Below are 18,391 nucleotides of genomic sequence, written 5' to 3' on the forward strand. Positions count from 1 at the left end.
TCTATGACCAAAACAACATATTTCTATTCAAATAAACCTGGTTTTGGGAGGACAGGCCTTGTCTGCAGGTTATTTGAAATGTTCTCATTTGAATGAAACTAGCTGCCCAATATGAGGAGTCAACTGAGTTGGTTAATCTTCAATTTGTTTTTGCATCATTTACTCTAAGACCGTGGCATTTCCAAAATAATAGAAACAACAAATCAATCCACACCGGCTTCAGACGGTCTCTTCTTCAACAGGAGATTCAACGCTAACCATTTGACTTTTTTTCAACTTTCAAATCATCCTGCTGTGTCAATACAAAGTTAAACAGAAGGAAATTTAAAATAGAAATCCCTCTCCTGTCCGACCCTGTCTTTATTTATTTGTACATTTCAAGTTCCAACACACACACACACACACACACACACACACACGCGCCTCGATAATGCAGCTGGATGACGCTCTTCTTCTCACACACGAATACAATTTATACAACATTGCATGAACAGCATCCCAAATCCACCAACAACCTCTAGTGGTCTTAACCCTCGGTTTCCATAGTAACCCCTCCTCGGTCTAAACGCAGCTCCATCACAGGCTACTCCAGCCCAGTAATCCATACCTCCATGCTGGAGAGGCGAACTGGACTTAGTATGAATCTACAACTAATTGGATTTTTTTTTTTTCTTCCGCAGCTCTCTCCTTCAGTGGTTAACCGTCGGCAGCTCTGCCTCAGAAGAGGCTCTCCAAGAAGCCGTTAGCTCCGGGAAGGCGCTACGGCACAAAAGTCATTAACGGCAATATTAGAGTCCAGGAGAGATGAGCTTAGGAGAATCGATGGACTGTTTGCAGAACAACTGCAGGGGTGCAGCAAGAATTGTCAGCCTTACTCACCACCCTATCCGGCCATATCCCGGCAGAGAAAAGACAAAAAAACAAGCAAACAAAAAAAAAAAAAAAAAGCTAAAATATGTCATTAAATCAATACCAGACACCACTGAGGGCCGCCTTAGCGGAGACAAACAGCAGAACCCCTGCACAAGGCTTTCTGCTTGAACAGTCACAGATTTTACTCCGCAGCGGGCAAAAATTGGGAGCAAATGAAACCTGGCTTGGAGGAAACGCACTTCTTAGTGGGCACACACACACACACACACTTGGCCTCTTACTTTTGATGCCTGCCGGTGCCATCTCTGATAATCCGCCAGCGTGTCGAAGTTGACGAAGTACGTCTGGGCCTGCGATCCGGCCGAGCTGAACATCAGGCAGTGCTGCCTCCGCTTCACCTCCTCCACCTTCACACAAATACGTTAGCAAGGGAGAAAGACCCGGGCGACCCCGGAATCATGGGATTAAATACAATTCAAAGCTTATTACAATTCCAGCACAGGTTTTCCTCTCTGCAGATGCAACCCTTATTCAGACCAACATTTAATAGAGGCAATGGCCGGCTTTTTCCGATTACAGATGAAGTAAAGTTTAGTATTCGATTCTATAAAAGATCACTTTTAATAGTCTATGGGCAAACTAATATGGGTAAATTTCCTGTTTACCCAACTCCAGGCCTGGCAGCTATTCTGCCATGTCAGCGAAAAGCCAAATAATGGACTCCATCCACCCAGAGCGAGTTGAGGGAAATCTGATTTTTGCCGTCATTCTGGAGGAATGAGGGCCCGGGGACGGTTCTTCCCTTCTTCCCCCGCAGTCCCCGCGAACTCTTATCGAGTATTATTAACTAATTATTAACAGACTTCAAAAAGACTGGAAACTCCCTAATTTTATCTCACTAAAATGCTTTTAAAACCAGACTGAGAGCACTAGATGTCAACTTGTCAAAATGTAATTGCTTCTTTTAACTGTTTGTAATATTGTTCTGTCTGTAACTTATTGCTGCCTCTTGGCTGGGACTCCCTTGTTAAAGGGGTTTTTAATCTCAACGGGACTTTTTCCTGGTTAAATAAAATTAAAAAAAAGTTTAAATTTAATCTGCACTGACAACACGATGTCCGTTGTCTCAATATGCTTTCATTTTCTATGACTGGCCTTTGACTCCATTATATTCCCAATCTCCTAAATGTGTTGCATCGGTGATGTACATAAAATACAAGTGGACATCTGGCTTAGGAAATGTTGTTTCTTAATTTTTCAGCTAAATAGAAGGATGACTAAAAACCTCACGGTAAAATTAAACATACAGGACTATCTCAGAAAATTGTGATAAAGTTCTTTATCTTCTGTAATGCAATTACAAAAACAAAAATGTCATACATTCTGGATTCATTAGAAATCAACTGAAATATTGCAAGCCTCTTAATATTTTAATATTGCTGATTATGGCTTACATCTTAAGAAAACTCAGAAATCCTATCTCAAAATATTAGAATATCATGAAAAAGTAATTTTTGTTTTATTAATTGCATTACACAAGACAAAGAACTTCAACTCTTTCACACTTAGCAAGGCGCTAGCCAGGCTATCAGGGTGACGTGGGGTTCAGTGTTTTGCCCGAGGACGCTTCGACACACACGAGGAGGTGCCGGGGAAATTGAAGCGCCCGTCTAAAAGGTGTCTGTTTATTACCACGCGATGTTTTTTTTTTCAGATATTTTACTTCAGGTTGAAATTGTACAGTGCCCTCCCTGGGGAAAGCTCCTTTCTCCCCCAAACTCTAAATTCTCACCTTCCCTCCCACGAGGGGCAGGATATGCATCTTCCCGGTCAGGCTGTCTTTGACGGAGGCCACGATCAGGCAGGTGCCGCAGAGGATGACCTGCCGCTCGGCCCATTTGTGCAGCTGCGTTTTGCCCTTCCTCACGTTGAACACGCCTTTCAGCAGGGTCCGCTCCTGCTGGTCCGCGTTCACCGGACGCTCTGGAGAAAGAGGAAGCGGACATGTATTTGACCCCGTCCCCTTCTCCGTGATAGGTGAGATAAGCTAACAAGTATTACGCGCGCCGTATGGGCGAGTTACAGCCTCCGGAAAATGAAGGCACGGTTGAGTGTGGCATCAGCAATAGATCAGCCAGCTTCTCGGCGCAATATTTCCAGGAGGTAGTCTCACATCAGCACCTGGGCTGCACACACACCTCGGTTTCACGTACCCCCCATATATTTTGGACGGCACGTCACAGCAGCGTGTTTGATCTGGATCTGACGCATAACATTAGAATTAATACGACATTTGGACCGCTGGCAAGCACAGATGAGGTATTTGCAATCAGATTGGATCATGAAATTATGAAAGCAGGGTGTGGGTTTTGGGTGTTCGATTAAAAATTGTGTATGTATATATACATATGCTTTGTGTGTGTGTGCGCACCTGAACTTTTATTTTGAAATCCCGGGGCAAAAGGACTAATTTTACCATTGATCCTTTTCCACTGAAGTCATAAATCTATCACCTCTGAGGGCGAATCAAACTGAATATCATATGATGGCAAACTTTGTGGTGTCAGCAGATAATGTGTTCTGGCATCATGATGTATTCTGTCTTTTTACACCCCCGGGACGAATATGGATCTTGTCTGTTACCGTCCTCTCTTTCTCATTCTCTCTTTATACATCTGTCTTCATCTCAAATAAGTGAATCACACTGACGGATGAGTCGGGCTGGTGTCACTCGATGCCTCACTCTTTTAAATGACATCACGCCAAATTGCAAGGCGTGCCCCCTCAGCTGGCCACTGCACCGGAATTCTTTTCAATTAAGCAGAAAAAAAATTCAATTGCTGAAAGACGGATCGGACAGCAAGCCGGTCCCCTTCTCTCTCTCTCTCTGCCAGGTTTAAGGTACACTGAACCGGGCCGTTGTCACCGTGGAGACGCTACCTGGGCGTCAGTTTAACTCCTCTTTCTGCATGACATGCTTTTTTTTCCCATTCACCGCCTTCCCTTTCCTTCCAAGGCAGCATCCACATGAAATGAAATGCCTCTCTTTGGCAGGAAAGCGGATAATAAATGAACCAAAAGCTCTGAACAGCAAATTGACAAGCCAGATCTGGAGCAGAGCTTGTTTCCCGGGCGACACGCCCCCTTCACAGGGTCACTGACAGGCCGGGTACATCTGTCTTAAAGGGGAAAAAAAGCACAGCCTCAAAAGCTAGATATCCAACCTTTGTTTTTTTTTCGACCCGGTATGTCTGCAGAAGCACGGCTTTTCAACACACCTTTCCTCTAATTCATATTCATTTTTGTTCTTTTCATGTATTCTTTTATCTGACAGGTTTCAAGTTCGTTCTTTGAGCTGTAATTTCTGTAATATATTGAAAAAAAGCCTTGTGAAGAAAATGTAGATTTTGCCTGATAATACTACTAACTGATGTATAGATAGATGGATAGGTAGGTAGGTAGGTAGGTAGGTAGGTAGATAGATAGATAGATAGATAGATAGATAGATAGATAGATAGATAGATAGATAGATAGATAGATAGATAGATAGATAGATAGATAGATAGATAGACAGACAGACAGACAGACAGACAGACAGACAGACAGACAGACAGACAGACAGACAGACAGACAGACAGACAGACAGTGATTTACTGTGATTTACTGACCACTCCAAATTAAGCTCTGCCTCCATCTACTGAGGATCTGTAGATGTTTTCATAGGTAATGATGCCAAGCTGGCTTTATCATCTTCATAACAAGACTGATCTTCCAATTTGAACGGTCATTTTATCCATATCGGAGGTTTTCTCAGTTGACAGATGAAGGCAATACCTGTGTTAGTAATGTCCCAGACAATATCCCAGTTGCTAGCCTTGTTTCTCCTGCATTCATTGCAACCCCTCCTCCTCCTCCTACCTGACCCGGCGTCTCATCCAGGCTCTTAGGCTGTCTGCCGACTCGCTTCCAGCCTCAACCTGTCAGTCAGCTCTACGGATCACATGCCTTCTATCTGCCTCTGTCAGCCTCCCACCTCCACTGTAATCATCCCTTTTTTTTCCAGTACAATGAAACCAATTTGCCAGAAGGGAGTCCTCTTCTCAGCAAACACAGATATGAGCTCCAGTAATCTGCAGCTGGGTTGCCAGTGTCTGCCTGCACAACGGCGGCCTTAAAATGATCCAATCCATGGGTATCTCAAAAATATAAATAACAATTTACTCAAATTGGCTATCAACCGAAGCTACTTTGGATAAATACACACGTGATGTAAATGCAAAATACAGACATTACTTGACGATCGCGAATTTGTTCCCGCAGGAAACCTAATCATTCTGCTATTTTGTGCTTTCTTGTCAATACAACGCCCCATCTGAAAATCACCGTCCTACTTACGGAGCGTGTCTCGGCCCATAAAGAGCCGGCGCGTCTCTGAAATAAACACACTTCCCTCCAGGTCTCTGAGGCTGTTAGCTGGGAAAATAGGTTTGTTCGCCACATCAAAATCCAAATCCGATCCCATAACCCTGTGCACCGCGCAGCGCGATCGGCATCACTCACCCCTATTGGTGAGAAATAACGGTGGAGAGAGAGGCCGCACGTGTTTTCACCGAACCAACTGTTGCGGGTGAACGATCGGAGTTTACTGCAAGGCCTATTATCGCCCTACTGGTCATCTGCGGCCACTCTGAGCGGCGCGCCAGACGGACGGCCCGACCCGGCTCCCGGAGAGGGAGGCGACGGAGTCGATGCGGGAGCGATAGATTTAGAGACGCGTTACTGGAGCGAGGCAGAGAGGGACTGAGTAATGGACGGCGGGACGGGATCTCAGGGCTGCGGCGGTGCGCGAAGAAAATGATTAGGAAAACCAAGGCCATCTGGCCAAACTAATCCTCGGAGGTCAATAAAAACCCAGACACTGCTGTAACTTGGAACTGACACTGAGGTGAAAATGAGTAGGGAATCATTTTACCGTTGATTGACCGGTTATCGATCAATCAAAGGATTATTTCGAGGAAATCACTGAGAACTCAGAAGTTAGATTAGCGGACGGATTCCAAGTCGGCCCGTCAACCGGGTCACTTTCTCTGTCAAATCTGGATGGATTGAAGACTTTCACAAAGACACGCAACGTTCAAACTTTCGTTTCTACGGCGGGTAACGTTGGAAGACGGACTCCCGGTTCAAGCCGAGGAGCGACCGTCTGCTTGCCCCCAGAGACGGATAAAATACCGAACAGGCGCCTTCTGAGAAGCTGACAGGAACAACGGGGGAGCATCCCGCTCTCCATGGAGCCCTCTTGCTCCGGGCTACTCTGTCAGAAGCTCATCTCCATCAGAGAAGAATTACATATCCGTCTCAAATCTCAGTCAGAACGCCGACTCGCTTCATTCTGTATACAAAGTCCTGCTTCCATTTAAACAGAAACCCGGTGCTCGTTCTTGCACTGTTTCTTCACGTACCAATTATTATTACAATGAACTCCGGGAGTTCCAGATACCTCCCTCTCCCTATCCCCCAAGTTTCGGACAATCAAGCCTCTTGTTTGGATTTGATTTCCACAAATCGATATTACATGCACCGACGCCTCTCTACACGGCCGCTGTACTTCTACTCAGACACGTGAAACGTCAGCAGCGGCTTCGGTTCTCGACGTTTCGGCGATGTAAGTGAGAGATCACCCAGACAGAGGTGGAACGGGGCCCGGGTGGACCGGCGCCAGAAATCTTGCCTTTTCTACAGCTGCGCGGGCCGATCCGCCAAAAACGCCGGCCCCCGGGGTCGCCGCCGCTGTTTTTGCACGGAGCATTTTTTATTAAAACAGCATTTAGGGATGTTTACTCCCTCGCCCATGTTTGTTTTCATCTCGCTTGCGAGCCACAGTAGGAGTGTGCGTGGGAGGCATAGGGGCAGGGAGGGTCCCAGACGAGTTCCCTGATGAAGTAAGAGGACGGAGAAGGGAGGAAGTAATGGCTGATACGACGGCAGATGCGCGCGCATGCATTGTCGAGGCCTAGAGAGTCTAATATCTGAAGAAGCACGTCTCGCATTGGGGAGCATAAGGCAGCAATAAAGCTATTCTTATCCTTTTTGAAAGGGGGATAAAAACAAATAACTTCATAAAAGAGTGTTATTTCTGTTGAAAACTGTCATGAGCCTTTGAATCAAACTCGGTTTCCTTGGAAATCCATCTTGCTAATGCTTTTCGGCATGCTATCCCAGAGCTACCCTATATCTCGGACAGTAATCCAATAATCTGGGCTCATAAATCCATTTCCTCAATCCCAAATTTGGCACAGAAAGGAAGCAATGACTTTTCCTTTTTTTTTTTTTTTTAATTTGCTTAAATTGACATTGATCTTAAAAGCTCAGACAAATTTCCACTGACACGGCCACGTACGTCCGATGCCGACTCAAATATTTGAATTCATGCTGACAAGAGTTTGCCGATAAACTGCGCTCCCTCTGATCTAATCCTCTCAGATTATTAGCGCCGATAACAGATTACTAGACACTTCACCACTTGTGAGAGTCAGGTAAGAATATGGCGGGGGGAGGGGGGGATTTCGACCACCTGTGAACTAAACTCCCTTTTATTTTGCTTCCCAACACTACAGGGAAATAAATGAAGCTATACTGAGCCGTCCTCTGGCCCTAAGCTAGATATCAATGGATCAATAGGCGCAGAGTACCAGGGGTCCCTGGTCCTTTCTCCTAATGAGATGACAAAGGGAGGCAGGAAGGCTCCCAGGAGGCCAACGTGGCCTGACTACCGATAGCAGGGACCTTTTCTTCAACCAGCTCTCAAATCAGTATTGGTATAGGGGTCAAAAATCCCATATCAGTCACGCCCTAACTGGCTGCAGACAAATCCCAGCTGGAGGCTGAGGTGGCGTTATCGTCACACAGAGGTCGAATGGAAACGTCTCTCTATACAAATCAGCCAAATGAGGCCATTATGGTGATGAATTCTCAATACCGGGTGTTTAAATAAGGCCGAGGCCTCATGTATAGCTGGGTGTTCAGCATTCAGGAGTAATGGCCAACCCTTGGTGACCTTAAGAACAAGCCTACGGGGGCTCCGGGGCAGGTGGGTAAAACAGAAAAAGCCCCCCTTTTGCCCCTCATGGAGTAGGTAGAGCCTGCTTGTGACCCCGAATCAGCTGGGAATGATGGTCAGGATGACCCTCTTGCGCGAGGTATGAAAAAAGGGTGTTTTCAACAAGTGTAAAGGATTGACTTTTTTTGGTGCAAAGCGCAAGTGCAAAGCGCGACAAATCAATTCAAATGGATTAAACGATATATGATCTCTGTCGACTCCTCTGCGTGAAATGATGCATTCAAATCATTCATCTTGACAGAGATACTTATAGCCGAGGAAACATCCTGGCTTTTTTTCCTTGTCGCCCTGAAAAAATGAAAACACATTCAATCCGTGTTTCACTTGAGAACGTCATCTGTCCTGCCAAGTTTATAGTGCAGCTTTTATGTTTACGCTGTCGCCGTGCTGTGAGGTTAGCCACCGGGCCGGCACTGCCCCGACGGGAAACATTAGAATCCCCGAAAGCGGCTCTTGTCTCTCACCTTTGACTTGCACCGTTTAAGAGTTGATGATGCATCGGCGGCAGAGAATGCCCTGAGGAGCTCCGGGCTGGACGATACTTTGAGCGCTCGAGATCGTAGCTTGGGGTGAGGAGGGGGGGTTGTGATGCTCCGTGTCTGAATGCATCTCTTAATGTGCAAGAATTTCATTACTATACTGATATATAGGCCTTTAAGAAGCAAGCGGAACAAGTGGAACAACAACATCCAAGGGTTCACAGGCCCACATATAGAGAAACACAACCATTCACATATCTGGGCAACCAATTCTAATAATATTTTATATTTGTAATATTTTAAATGCAATGTTGTGTGTGTGCAAGTTGAGGTAGACTGTCTATACCCTTGAAATAGCAGGGCAGAAAATAAAAAAAAAAACACAGTTGCCTTGTCTTAAGATCCTATCACAGTATTCAAGCCGACTGCTTTCTGAACAAGGTGGGCGCTGGATGAGGAAAAAAAGAAGAGAAACGCACCGCTCGGTAAACAGCAATGAAACCTCCATGCGCCTTACGCTGTTTGGACCGGGCCCGAGGAGCCCCACTGACTCAGCAGCAACATTAGTCACGAGAGCGAGTGCAGACGCGTTGGCGAACAGTGTTCCACGATTAGCTTCCACAGAGAACCTCTGAATTGTTGCCACTTCACCAGCGTCATTAGATATATTGCTAATGGGCAGACTCCGAGAAATACGTGTGTGCGTGTGTGTGTGTGTGGAAAGAAGATATACGGAAACAGAAAAGATTTATATTTCCACATCTTTTTTTACAGGATGCTAAATGAGCAGGCAAAGCTTCGGCTACCGCATTAATACATCATAATGACACAGAGACACTTAGTCACTGCGGTCCCAGGGTCGGGGGTGTGATGACGGCAGCAGGTGAAAGTGGTGGGTGGTGGCACACACACACACACACGCACACACACACACGCACACCTTCGGATCGTCAGTGTGTTTGTGCTATCCCAGCAGGCGGCAGATCCCGAACCGATGTCAGAAAAAGCCTCATAAGAGGGGCGTCTAGTCCCTTTTCTTTGCACAGAAAACTGCACTGAGGCACACACACTTTGACACACACAGTCTTTAGATCAAAAAGGCTTTTTTTTTTTCTCTACCGCTGCCAGCTCCACGGTCCTCATTCAGAGGCGGACACTGGGCCTCGACCAAATCCCCCCACTGAAAAACAGCTGATAGTCATGACGGGGGAGAGAAGGCTGGCGTCTGTTCGCACTCACCGCTGTAGAAGCGCATCAAGCAGCTGAGGTCTGAATTGGCCGCTTCTTGCTGCATCCGCACAGGGTCTGCATAGCCGATGGTTGCCAGGTAGTCATAAACCATCTGGAGGGGATGTTCAGAGGGTTCCAGCCTCCTGCAAGAGAAGAGATGATGGTGTGATGAGATCCATCACATGGCTGGAGGAGGAGAGGAGCGGCGTTTTACCTACACCTATTGGTGTTTTTCAGTGTTTACTATCGATTGAAACTTGGTTAAATTCAATCTGGCCACTGAAATTACCCGCCGAGAACCTCCATACCTCAGTCCACCTCGCGAACTGTCCATGAGTGACCAACTTTTTAAATAGGCTTCGTTGCCGTTTGAACAGCATCCTCGCAACTCCCAGCGCGCAAACGTGGTCCCACGAGGCCTATGAGAACAGGCGTAACAGTCACACTCACACTCACACACACTCACCATCTGCTGCAGCTGCTGTTTTTTTCAATTTCATTTTTTTTTTTTTTTTTTTATAGTGCCGAGGTAAAAGTGTGAGAATAAAACCAGGGCAGGAGAGAAATTTACCCCCGGTGTCTCCCCTCAAGCAAAAAGTACAAATCTAAGTGCATGGACCGTCTGTTTAAAATATACGCATTCAGGAAGAAGATCTCCATGATAAGAGGAATTCATGCTGAAGAGCAGAGCAAAAGGCCTTGCACTTTATTTCTAACCTGTGATATATTCTGAAACAGACACTAGAACATATGAGTACTTGAGCATCTACAGATTGATGTTATTAAATGCAATAACATAAACCAAGAGAAGGGAAATAATGGCTCTGACACACACACTAGCAAATTGTTTTTTTTTTTTTAGTTGTTGCTGTTTTAGAAAGCTGCGAACAGAGAGGGTCGGGATCAATCGGCAATGAAATGTTACCCAAATACTGTAACAGGAGATAACGTGTTAAAGCTCCCCTTCGGTGTTCATGACAGTTGAAAGAGGCAAATGGCAGATCCACTGACCTTCCCGAGACCAGGGTATCCTGGGCTCAACTCTGAACGGCAACTCAGTGATTGATGCAGACTCTGGCTACCAGACGACGCCTGGCTATTAAACTGCAGTGCATTATTGTAATTTATGGTGAGTTCCATGTGAAAAAATAAATAAAAAACAAGAGAGATTGGTACCACCGGTCACTGCAGAGATGCTCTGATGGGGACGTCGACTTCGAGCGCAAAGTGTGTCACAGGTAATAAAACTGCAAATTTTTAAGTTTTGAATAGTATAGTTTGAATGCTAGCTGGACCAGATGGCTCCGAGCTGATGGACGGCTCAAAAAGGACACCCAGGAAGGGTTGACGTCATCTTTGAACCCTTGATTTAGCTTAAAAGGGAGTCTGTCTGAGTTCACATGTAACGTACCCCGGAAATGACAATCTTCTGCATGCTATAAATATAAAATAATAAAAAAGGTCCTGCCATCGTGTCCATCCCTCCCAGGAGCCACCATGGAAGTGGAGGTAGTTGTTTCTTACGTCTATAATGGGCCGCAGCAGTGACCTGTTGTTAAAGAGGAGTCCATAAAATAATATGACATATGTATATAAAAATGATATGCGAAAAACCTCCCGGCCAATCTTATGCCAACATTGAGCTGTGTGATGCGACTAACCCTTGGCAGTATTTCAATCTGGGTTTATTTAAGATACCTGTTGATTTTTTTTTTTTTTCTAAATGGTCACAATTTCTAGACCCTCCAGAAATTTTGGACGTCCTATTTGTGCGACACTTGCCCGTCTCTGAGGAAAGCCCATCAGGAGACCCCCGACGGGGCAAACGCAAAAGTGAATGCTTGCCTTTGTGTGAGGTTTGTTTTTCCATCAATATATGCATTAGGCGTGCTGAAGTAAAACTCCTCACTATTAAATTTAAGGGGGAGTTTGAAACGGCTACAATGATACATCTGAGACAAAAGGTAGAGCAATGAAAGTAAAACAAGGATCTCTAATAAATCTTGCCACAGTGTTGTCAGACACCAATGTGAACTATGTCAGCGGCAAAAACATTTATGCCGGTTCAAATACTCCTTATTATTAGTTTTGCTACATACCTCACTTAAAATAGGACCAGATATAACAATGTTGGTCCCAAGCCATTCCTGACCTATATAACTGAAAAACAAACTTGGAAAAACAGTGGAATTACCTTTCAACAGTAAACTGTGGCTGCAGGATGCAACCTAAGCTTTGTGAAATTGAAATCAGGCTTTCTCAAGTGCCTTATTATGTGTTTTTGAACGATGATCTTTTTTTTTAATGTCGTGAAACGTAAATCCATAAAGTCATAACGACCCCGTAAACCCTATTTGCTGCTTTAAGGTACCGAGCTCCTCCTCTGCAGAACCATCTCCTAAACTGAATCGGAAGGGCTGGACACCCTCTGTTTGTCTGTTTGTCTTTTTTTTTTTTTTTTTTTTTTTTTTTTACTGTTTATACAATTTCCTACTATTATTTATTAATGTTATGTTTTACTTGAAATTCTAGCACAACAATTTCCTTCAGGATAAATAAAGTTGTTCTTATTCTTATTCTTATTCTTACAACCTTACTTTGGGAGAAAGCTTATAGTTTAGGTTAGGCTAGCCCCTAGGCTAACTCTGCTGAGGGACATCCCATGATGCACTTCTCTGATTCTTTATCACATCTGCGCTTATGTCCCTTCATCAGTGCATGACAGTAACCTCATATCTTCTCCCGAGTCCTTGGCCTCTCTGGTTTTGCAGGTTCCCGGGGAGGCATGGCTAGATCTACAGCAGCTTCTCGCCCGACGTCCACCATTGTTATTTCCTTTTTCAATATTAAAGCTTTTAATGTGTCATTCCAATTATCACCATGTAACTGTCAGCGCTACTGTTATTACTAGTAAGAGTTCATTACTCCCCTTTCTGTCTCGATCTTGCTCTTTTTCTCCCCCGACCGGTCTAGGCAGAAAGCCACCCACATTAAGATTGGATCTGTCCGCGTCTTTGACGCTGGTAAAAGGCAGCGTTTCCTCGCCACTGTTGCCAAGAGCTTGCTCATGGGGGAATGTTGGGTTTGTATAAATCATCTTAAAGAATGTGGTCCAGACGCGCTCTACGTGGAAAGCGCCATCGGACAACCGGGCTCGGATTTGGCGCCATAGAGATATAGTCGGACTTGCCTTGATGTGAATGGAAACCCGTGGAATAGACCTGCGATTTTTTTGTGCTTTTTGTGGAAATGAAATGCAGAGCACGTGATGGTTATTCCATATAAATACGGTGCCGTGTTTGCAAAACTGCACTACGATAGCCCGATAAAGGCCCGAAAAGCCCTGCTGAGTATCTATCGTCCCGGTTTCCCTCCAAGCATCCATTTTCGATGCTCCGCACTGTGGACGCCGACTGGCTCTTCTTTCATTCCATACCTCACCAACATCTTCAGACCTTAATACCCCGAATCAGCGAGACAGACAGGAAAACCTCACACGGACCGAGACCCTCAGGTTTCGGCCGATTACCGACTTTAGACCCTCCACGATCTCATACCTTCAGGAGGAGAAGCCCGGATTCCTTTCTAGTCACGGTCGAGTGAGCGGCCTCTTCATCCATCTACAGATAATCTGTGGGGGGAGGGTCATTTAACATACGTGGACAGGAGCACACGTATGCCAGGAGGCTGCGGCGGGACGGGATAACAAACCCCACAATAACTGCTCGTTCAAGGTGACATTCTGTTCGCGGCTCTCTGGGCACAGGGTCGGGGGAAGGATGATAAAGAATATTAAAAAGAAGCACGTGCTAAAAGACATATAGTTATTTTATTATCATCTATTCAAGGTTACCTTACAGTAGTACGGCTAAAGGGAAGACACCGACTTTGCTCCTCGCTTTATTTTCCCTTTTGTTTACAGCCATCTGTGTCAGTTCTCACATTTTATTAGGGGCCGAACTATCATTTTTTCATGATTATTTTGGTTTTCATTTCCCTTTCCCCTATGTTTACGATGATGCATCGGTCGAAGACGCGCCGAGATGTTTGGAAGCGCACGACAATGCCGTGAGTATAGGAACCAATTAATGGCCACGGCTCTCGGACGTTGTGTTATCGATTGACTCGGGCCGTCGTGACGCTCTAAAAGGGATAGTGTGTTGGGTTTGATGAATTGTCCGCAGTTATTAGAGGTGTAACGTGAAGGTCAGGCTGTTCTCACCTGATAAGGTCTCCATGCAACTGAACATAGAGGCCTTGTCCATTCCTCTGGGCGCACATCTCCTCTACCGTGGTGGTGGTGGAGCAGAGCACCAACTGCAGGTCGGTCTGAGGGGTGGAGGAGGCCTGGGGCCCGGAGGCAGGCAGCTGTGGATCCACCGTCCCTCCGTATAGACACACACATCCCCGCTGCGCGTCCCCCTTCAGCCAGTCCCTTTCCCGGGATCCGAACCTGGTCTTCCTCGTCATGCAGCCGCGACTGCCGTTTCGCTTCATGTTGCGCTACGGGACACCAAGAAAAAAAAACGCAACCGCTTAAACCCTCGCGTCGACAGCGGCTCCGACTTCCATACAACATCCGGGTTCACTGCAAAACTGAAAAAAAAAAAAACACCTCCACCCTCTGCTCTGTCTCGACTACAGTAGAAGAGAACGGGGCGGCACGGTGACGCGCCGGAGGGCTTCCTCCTCCCGACAAGAAGGTCCCGGGTTCGATTCCAACAGGGGGCTTTTCTGCACGGGATTCCTTCGGTTTCCCCCCACAGTCCAAAAACAAGCAGGAGGTTCATCGGAGACCCAAACTGGCCACGCGTATGAATGAGAGAGTTGTGATTGTGTGTTTGGACCCCTCCTACCCCGAGTGCAGGATAAGGGGTATAGATCATGAATAGAGTAGAATAGGACTTCTGAGTTGCGTTTGAAGCTAGATTTTGTAACAAGAGCGTGACATTTAATTTCCCGGCCTGATTATTATTGGAACGGAAGTTTCCGACATGAAGACTTCAGGTCCTGGTTGTTCTCACGCCGCTGTCCTCCTCGTCGAATCACATCCTGAATAAATCCCTTCTGCCAAGTCCTTTCCGACCGGCCCGTCCTCCGACGGTTTGACAGGATACGGCGATGAGATGTGGGCGCGTGCCACGGCGAGACCGGAAACACGGCCTCACGTCCAGACTCAATGTGTTCGCCGAGCGTAGAAGTTAATATTTATTCATCTCTGGGTGCTTGAGGGTCTGACTAAGCAGAGCTGCCAGGTGCTTTGAGTAGGAGGGTTCATCTACGTGTAGAACATGTGGAGAGAACACTATTTATCAGCCTGTGCTGAAGCACAACAAGCCAGAGGCCAAACCAAACACGTGTGGCTGTCATTTTTTTTCCCCCTTATGATATCAGCCTCTTGCAGATACTCTCAGCACACGCGTGCGGGAAAACACCCCGCATCGATACTTCACATGCAAAACATCCGGGCGGTTTCTCACACATCTGCAGGCCAGTGTAGCCGAGCCAGTCACACAGGGTGACGGACATTTTTAAAATGTTCAGTTTTGTTGGGTCCATCACCGATGGAGAACTTTGTCAACACATCCACAGACTAGTTTTCCCCTCTTCTCCCCACCGTCTGAGCTCGCCAAAGGGCGAGGCGGACAGATTGACTGCCAGGGTTGATGCAGGCACGCACCTGACCTGCGCCTAAAAACAACCCCACTACTTCCAGTGGTCGTATTCAAAGCGGATCGCTCATGTCTGGGTATCAACATGGCATTGCCACCCTCCCTTCCCTGTGGAAGGGGGAGCAGACACGGGACTGAGTGGATGGAGCCTTGAGAGCAGCTTCCCCCCTCCTGGGGACCCACTCATTGAAATGCCATTAAGGGCTGCTCAGCACTGAGCCCGCATTCAGAGCCCTATGGTGTGTGTGTGTGTGTGTGTGTGTGTGTGTGTGTGTGTGTCCGGGGTTAATTGGCCATGGCAGAATTCCTGACAAGACGCGAACTGAACACAGACTGTGTCGGTGTCACACGCGTTACGTAAGGCGGCGAAGATGCGCGTCTCGTTCCCGTGCACTTTGCCCCGTCCGATCCGAGCGGTCGTGAGAAATGACATGCAACGCAACATTTTATTTATATTGTTATCCTTATCCTTATGATTATTTTGCAGCACTTTTTTTATCCGGTCACAAACGAGAATCAAAGCAGAACCTGCCTTTAAGACCCGGATCCCGGTGGCAGCCGGAGCTCCGGCTCCGCCGCGGCTGCCTCGACCTCCCGTCCGCTCCGGCCCCGCCTGGCGGAGCACCTTGTCCGGCTGCCTATCTATGCAAGCGCCGATCTCTCTCCTCGCTGCGGGCGTCGCGGCTTCGACGTCGGCGTCGGCGGCGCTCGTCCTCCGGTCCTCGTCCTCCATCGCCATGTGTCTCCGCTAACGGCGGCGGAAGCGCAGCGGAGGCGTCCTGACGCGCAACTGGCGGCGGAATCCCGCGGACACGGAGAATTTCACCCCGTGGCGGCGCAGCGGCGCCATGTCCGGCGTGGCGTGGCCGTGGGTGCTGTCAGATCGGCCGGGCCCGGAGGAGGGCTGAGGGCTGATCAATAAACATGACAGGGGCGGGACCGGGAGGGACCGGGAGGGACCGGGAGGGCCGCCGATCACCATCACACGAGGTGAACACATGACACCGTGGACCGGGGAGGGGGGGGGCGCCGGACACGTCACGGACCTTTTTTTTTTAGTATTTATTTTTTATTTTTCTCATTTCAACATGTTATTATGACAGTTATGGAGTCAAGCGCTTTTGTCTATTTTTTTATTCTATCATGATTTAATATTGTATTGAATAAACAGGCGAATGGGAACGAGTTGATGGCGTCAAATCAGGATTTACGTTCGGAACGGCCATTTTTGGAGTTGAGCTATGGTTTGCTTTGTTTTTTCACAATAATTATTATTATCATCATCATCTTTGTTATTATTATTACTAGTTTGAGTACAGTTATTTTTTAATTATTATTACCATTATGAATGCCCTTAATACTGGTTAGAGAAGAATATGATATTGCAGTGTACATGCTGCTTACCGGCGTCACCAAAATATTTGTTTTTTGCACTGTTTGCACCATCCTTTTACCGTCTATCTCAATCTTGAACTACCCCCAACCGAGCAATATTCGTATTTATATTTATATTACCATACATTTTCTCCAGGACACACCTCCCACTTGTCCTTTCCACAATCATTTCCCAAGCAGAGCATCTCTGCCATATCTGTCAAAAAATTGTACTAGACTGCATATGTTATATATAGTCTCTGTTTCTGTTATGTTTTGTACCCATTTCCTACACATTCTTCCACGCTGCTGTGGCAATTGACTTCCCCTTGGTGGTATCTATCAAGTCAACATAAACAAATCTGCTAGCTCAATGGTTCACCTCAAGCTGCGCCTCCAAATATGGTGGCTGTATCCCAAAATCCAAATCAAATTAAAATGCAATTGAAAGCCAGCAAAACGAAGTTGATATATTGCATTTGCTGATCACCGCTTTGGTATATTTTTTCTATTTCCAGTGTTGATGCACAGAATATTAGGAGGTCTTGTCCACTAAATATCAGAGTCACAAAAATATTTGTGATGTCACAAATCCACAGCTCTGACAATCAGATATTCAGTGAACGGAGTTAAACTCAAACGTTGATGAATGTTTGCAAAATATAGCTTTCTGGAGGTCATTCAATTATTATATTATTTTTTTAATTATAAGGTTTAAAAAAAATATTGACAGGGGGACTTTAACTGTTGAGGGATGAACAGCCCCACACACAAAGTTCAGTAACTTTTTTCTGTAGACACTAATTATTTTGACCTGAATTTCATTGTTATCACTGTTCTTTAGTTCCTATGACATGTCATATAATCTCTGTCCAGAATGTGCCTTTAAAAGTTAATTATTACCATAAAAAGATCAGTGTCTAAGAGGGTTGACTAGGCCTTTATGACAGCCTGACACTGACGCACCCAAATGGAACTCAGCCTTCGACACTTAGCCTGTCGGATTTAATGTCTGAAAATATCCTTTATTGGTTTATGTTAATGTTTTATGATTTCTAGTATGGCCGATCTATTCAAACCAAGTTTTGTTTTCTTCCTCACAGATAAATATAGTAGTGAAAGCCATTATATGAAAATGAAAGTGGTTCAAACTAGCACCACTTCAAAAACCAGAGCCACAAATACTTAAAAAAATAAATAAATGTATATATATATATATATATATATATATATATATATATATGATTTGGAGATGTCAAAAGTTGGAAAATAAAGATAACTGGTTTTAATCACTGGGACTTTTGGCGTGTTATTTCTCATAGGAAATAAAACATATGCTTTTACTTAGCATACTGAAACCCAAATGTGTAAATAATCAAATGAATACACAAATTCATTGACATTACAGTGTACATTCACATCAGAAACTCTGGACCCATCAGTGCAATTGTCAAATGAAATCATACACAAAGTGCCTCGGATGTCAGGATATTTTCTAAGCAGTTGAACTGGACATCAATAGAATTGTGGCTTATCTTCATTTTCATCACGCGTGTGGAATTCACATATTTTCAACAGAGGAGTGCCGGCACTGCTCCTCCCAAAAAGCAAAAAATACCATACCAGTGTTCAGCTAATGTTCA

The 18,391-nt window shown here is 45.7% G+C and overlaps 1 protein-coding gene across 1 annotated transcript in view; it reads right to left on the minus strand.

Moving 5' to 3' along the window:
- The window catches only part of phlpp2 (PH domain and leucine rich repeat protein phosphatase 2), a 34,742-nt gene extending 18,492 nt beyond the window's left edge, over nt 1-16,250 (minus strand). Inside the window, exons 1-5 of the mRNA XM_086174586.1 lie at nt 15,907-16,250; nt 13,925-14,205; nt 9,712-9,845; nt 2,666-2,856; nt 1,155-1,280 (exon numbers count right to left, since the gene is read on the minus strand). Coding sequence (XP_086030712.1) covers nt 1,155-1,280; nt 2,666-2,856; nt 9,712-9,845; nt 13,925-14,205; nt 15,907-16,113 — 939 coding nt within the window. The 5' untranslated portion in view covers nt 16,114-16,250. The remainder of the gene's footprint in view (nt 1-1,154; nt 1,281-2,665; nt 2,857-9,711; nt 9,846-13,924; nt 14,206-15,906) is intronic.
- Between the last annotated feature and the right edge of the window lie 2,141 nt (nt 16,251-18,391).

This window comes from Fistularia commersonii, chromosome 27 (assembly GCF_037954325.1).
Source record: "Fistularia commersonii isolate RoL2024-O1a breed Wild chromosome 27, RoL_Fcom_v1.0, whole genome shotgun sequence".
NCBI classification, from domain to species: domain Eukaryota; kingdom Metazoa; phylum Chordata; class Actinopteri; order Syngnathiformes; family Fistulariidae; genus Fistularia; species Fistularia commersonii.